Source organism: Nestor notabilis, unplaced genomic scaffold (assembly GCF_000696875.1).
Source record: "Nestor notabilis isolate BGI_N333 unplaced genomic scaffold, ASM69687v1 scaffold2439, whole genome shotgun sequence".
Lineage (NCBI taxonomy): Eukaryota > Metazoa > Chordata > Aves > Psittaciformes > Psittacidae > Nestor > Nestor notabilis.
The window spans coordinates 13,026-18,028 of record NW_009943927.1 but is presented as its reverse complement, the minus strand read 5'-3'; the positions used below and the strand labels follow the sequence as shown (position 1 = coordinate 18,028).

At 38.7% G+C, this 5,003-nt stretch overlaps 1 protein-coding gene across 1 annotated transcript in view; it reads right to left on the bottom strand.

Annotated features, from left to right (window-relative positions):
• Positions 1–1,553: 1,553 nt before the first annotated feature.
• PLA2R1 (phospholipase A2 receptor 1, 180kDa) overlaps positions 1,554–5,003 on the bottom strand; it is a gene marked incomplete at its 5' end in the record, with an annotated part of 16,470 nt that continues 13,020 nt past the window's right edge. Inside the window, 5 exons of the mRNA XM_010022172.1 lie at positions 1,554–1,771; positions 1,973–2,002; positions 2,658–2,834; positions 3,239–3,355; positions 3,807–3,947. Of these exons, the coding sequence (XP_010020474.1) occupies positions 1,554–1,771; positions 1,973–2,002; positions 2,658–2,834; positions 3,239–3,355; positions 3,807–3,947 (683 nt within the window). The remainder of the gene's footprint in view (positions 1,772–1,972; positions 2,003–2,657; positions 2,835–3,238; positions 3,356–3,806; positions 3,948–5,003) is intronic.

The following is a 5,003-nucleotide window of genomic DNA, read 5'->3' as shown; positions in this document are numbered from 1 at the left end:
ATACATAATCATGACATGAACAGGCAATTTTTGTTTCTAGAATTGGCCATGTGAAATCTATCTGAAAGGCAGTCATACATTCCTGTGCATGTGCACTAACAGTGTGTAAGAACATTTCAGTTGGCCTTAGCTGCTTGCTTAATTCGGAGGAATGCACCTCCATGTTAGGGCTCTTGCTAAATTGTTAGAATGAGTCATCGTACAACAAGCAAACCAACAAACCCCACAACAACCGCAGCCCTGCACGGCTGCTCTCAGAGGCCACTGAAGGCACAGTAAATCCACTCTGAAGTGGCTCATCCTGACCAACTGTTTGCTTTTCCACACACCAATAAAAATAACATCCCTGAAAACCTGAAGGAATTCCAGAGACAAGGGTGAAGGGCTGGTGAGGGTGGTCCCATGGAGAGTAAGTGCTGCTGTCTTGGGCTGCGGTAACTGAGCTAGTGCTGAGACCTGAGCTGGGTTCTTTACAGCCACCAGCCTGCAGACCAACTGGTCAGCTAGATTTACCTCCTTTGTAAGCACCTTAGTATGAACACTGAAAGTGAAAAGTGCCCTTCTGAGTGTCTGCTACATCAGCTTATAGGACTATAGCACCCTTTGGGAACAGCAGTGTGGCTTCCCCACATATCATCCTTAGCTTTTTAGAGCAGGGTCTCAGAAGAGCACACATCAATACTGCTTGCAGAAACACTGTACGTGAATAGTAAAGCAATCTGTTACCATAACTTCAGCAAGATTTATAATAGTTCTGTTTCTTCAGATATTGCCCAAAGTGTCTTTAAAAAAGCTTGATAGGATTTCATTTCTGAAATAACCTAGGCGAGATATCACCCAGTTAAATTTTAACAGGACACTGGCTGCATCTCAAACAAATATATTAACTTTGAGATGACAAAGCCCATATGCCATTATATCTCTAGACTAACTTGTTTTATAACATGAAATAGGTATCACAGGCCAAACTACCAAAACTCTGGCACCCTTGAGTCAAAAGTGACTTCATCTCTCTGTAAGCTTGGAAATCCACCTGGCAAGAATCCACTGTCTGAAAAATAACTGTTCATTCTGCAGAACAAATGGCTATTAAAAAATAAAATCTACCCCATAATCCTTGGGGTATGTTTCAGAGTTACTAAATTCAAGGCCAAATTTTAATGCTGGCTCATGAGTGGATTCTGCAACATATAAAAACAAAACAAAAGCCCAAGTGATCCCAAAGGAAAAAGTTTCATGAGAATGCCTGCTGCTCTGGGGCCTCGGACATGACTACTCCATGTGAGCAGTTGGGAGTTCATGGTGTAAGAGTATTTTCAGTTCCTGGCTTGCCCCAAAGGAGCCAATTTCTCAGTGGTTCTGCCTTGCATCCTCACTTCATCCTGCCACAGAGCGAAAGCTCCCCAAGGTAGGAGCCCCTATGGCAGTCATTCCAATGGCTGTGAAGGTTTCTCTGGATGTAGGTGCCCTGGGGGAACGCCCAAGAAGGAGAAAACCACTGCAGATCATAGAGTTTCACACGGAAGACGTGACTGCTTGCTAATTCCGATCAATTAATTGCTGTCATTTCTCTCAAAATCAGAAATGAGGATGCTTTCTTCCAAAGCAGGAACATCGGCATTAATCTGTGGCAAATAGGCATTTCTGACCCACAGTATCCTGCGGAAGAGTTGGTTATTCTGCTTGTACAGGCACCACAGAAAAAGGGAAATGGCAGCCAACATCACCAACGTCACAAGAACAGCCAGAGCGACAAGACCATGGTCTGATGCTGAAAGGGAGGACAGAAATTGCTATAAAGAAAATATAGCTACAATTATAGATAATTCTAAATATAAACACAGACATATTATTACTCCCCATATGTCACACATTTCAAATTACAGGTTTAACAGTGAAAAATGTTACCTCACAAAATATCAGCTCAAAATATTTTATTACTCTTTATAAAAAAAGTACAGAAGTAACTTACCTTTTTCAGACGGTTCTGTTGCATCAATATCTGAAATAGAATCCCGAACAGTCATAAAATTAGCCACAGAGATAACAGAAGTTACTATATATACTCACTGTAAAACTGATACTGAGAAGACAATCTAAAACCATATGAGCGCAGACTGTTCTTTGTTTAGTTTGACTCATGTCAATAGGATTCCAAATGGCCAAGTTAAACATGATCTAATCTGTTACCTAAAATGCCTTAAATTTGCCAGGAGATATTAACTGACACTTGTGCAGGGATGAGCAGCAATATTTATCCACTTTTTAAAGTATAAATGCATGAGCAGAAGCCCGCAGCAGTAGCTACTGGGTCTGACAGCAACTCAGGCATTTGGGGTGGGCTCTGGAAACAGTTCAGATCTCACAGACCCGCATTCCTACTGATGCAGTGTCTGTGTCGCTTTCCCATCCTACAGAGTCTGGGGAGGTCAGCCTGATGCTCTGCACATGGCTCACCCATACAACAGTAAGCCTACTGCGGTCAGCAATAACAGAATGGCTGCCCAGGTTCCTCAAAAGGAGGTTACCCCAATTAAGTTTTTTCTATTTTTAATAATACCAAGGGATGAAAACTAAGAGCAAGAAAGTAAGCAACAAGGAACATGTAGAACAATGGTTATAAGGAAACAACTTCCTTCTTTTATGGAAGCACATACCTGCATCCATTTTACATACAAATCCCTTTTTTTCTCTGCACGAAGATAATTGCCAGACACCATCTGTGGTCCTGAGGCTGATGCAGAAATTCCCTTTGAGATTTTCAAATTCAGGCTCCCTGATGCCCCAGTTGGAGTAATTTAAGGGAGAACCATCAAACCAGGAGACTGTCTCATCTAAGGGCAGAAGTCATAAATCATTATAAAATATCATAGGATTTTGATAAATATCTCTGTTTCAGCTGGACTTACCCTCATATAAAAGATGACTGTATTATGGAATGGCAGGATTTTGTCTGTTTGGCCACTATATTACTTTTATTATTTTTTTACTTGAAGGATTTAAAAACATCCTATGTATTTGACACAAGACAGCCTGTAGTGCATCTTTAAGAAGAAAATAAAGGCATTCACATGCATGCATTCATACTGAATATTCAGTAACAATTACAAGAAAGCTTGACTGGTTTTACTACATCATAAACAGGTAATAAGCATCCAAAAAAATCTCAAAGGATAACAGTGTTTTGGAAGATGGTAGCATTAAAATAACCAAACCCCAAAACAGATTCGAAACTTACTGTCTGTAACGAGCAGTATATTCAACCAAACCATTTGCACAGAATAACCAAAACTGTGCAATTCTTCCAAAATGAAGGCATTTTCATCTTCATCTTGAATAGTTAGAAGATTTGATCCTACAAACACAGAACAAATTTTCAAACAATCCCTGCCATTAAACGTAATATTGCATTTCAAAATGTTAATATTACAAGCCTTAATTGAAAAGCTTGAAAAGTCTGGTTATACATTATAAAACCTTAAATTTGCTATTAATGTGAAAATGCTCAGGCTGATACAAAACTATTCTCACATGATTTTAAAAAGGTTTGAAGGAAAAAATTCATTTTATGTGTTATTCCAGAAATAAATATTTTGGATGGAAAGAAACCTTTTTTCTTTTTTTATATAAGTAACATCTAATTTTGTAGCTGGCTTATGAACATCATTATTTTTTTACTAATTATTTTATTATCATTATCTTGAACTAGAGAAAACTCATGCCATGATTTTAGTAATTTCAGACAATATGCATTTTTTTTTTAAGATATCACGATGACATTTTGTAGCTACAAAATAATTGCTTACCTTGATTTTTGCAGACTTCATATGCAGTATCCAAACTTGTGCCCTGCAGAACTGTGGAAAAGCTGTAGCAACTGTTTTTGAATTTGATCCAGGGAACATTTTTTTCTGAACATAAGCCTTTATAGGCAGTGAGTTTCTTTTCTGTGATAGAAATAACAGCACAGCTTTATTGGCACAACAACATACACATTAATGTAACATTCCACATTCTGTTTTGGAGTAGTGCTAATAAGCATGTTCTTGCATTATGCCACTATTTTTCAAAGTGAAAATCTAGTGGTTACATATATTTGTATGAGAATTGTAAGGCTGGCCTTATTTCTGATCAAAACCCTTGCTGGATTGCAACAGCAGCATCAGGACAATCTAACCGGCATCTCCCAGAGGGCTGGGGATTTCCAAGGACTGCCTTGCACAGATAACTGATGCCAAACACTGTGGAACAGAGGAGGGTTTCCCACCACTAAGCAGCCTCTCTGGCAGGCAACATGCTGCTGCAGAGTCTCTCTGACTCAGAGCAACTCTACAAACTTACTCCAGCATTGCTTTTTGGTAGCGCTGTAGATTTGGCTGTGTTACCTATGGTCTCTCACATGCCTCCTACTTTGCCACAAAACGCATTTGAAAAAAAATTAAATAAACCTTAGGCTGTATATGATTACATAACTTGACATAAACAAATGAGAAAATTAGCCAGTTTAGTTACAAAAAACATGCTAAAGAATAATGTTTGTCTTGAAGGTTTCCAAAACTGCTTTCTTCTCAACAGATCCTTAAGCTATAAAAAGCTGCGGGCAAACCCTTGGTGATAAATACCACTGAACAAGAACTATTTCGGGAACTGGATGCTGCCAAAAACTCTGTAGTCCTGGACTGAATGGAGCTCCACACCAGAATTCTGGATTCAAATGAAGCCCAGGTAATTGACAGAACATTGACAGAAACACATGTTCTAGGATACAGGAAAATATTCTTACCTTTACAGAAAAAGTTGCAAAATCTTTTATGTGCAATCAGTGAAGATGTTACTTTAACTTTTCACTTTGCTCTAAATGATTCATTTCTCCCATCCCATAGTTAATTGCAGCAAACTGAATTTATTTCCCTTCGAGCTAGGTTATTAGCAACCATTTTTCACAGATAATAGTGTTCACTGAAGAGACAGAGTAAGTAATTCTCCTGTGTCTTTTTCTATTA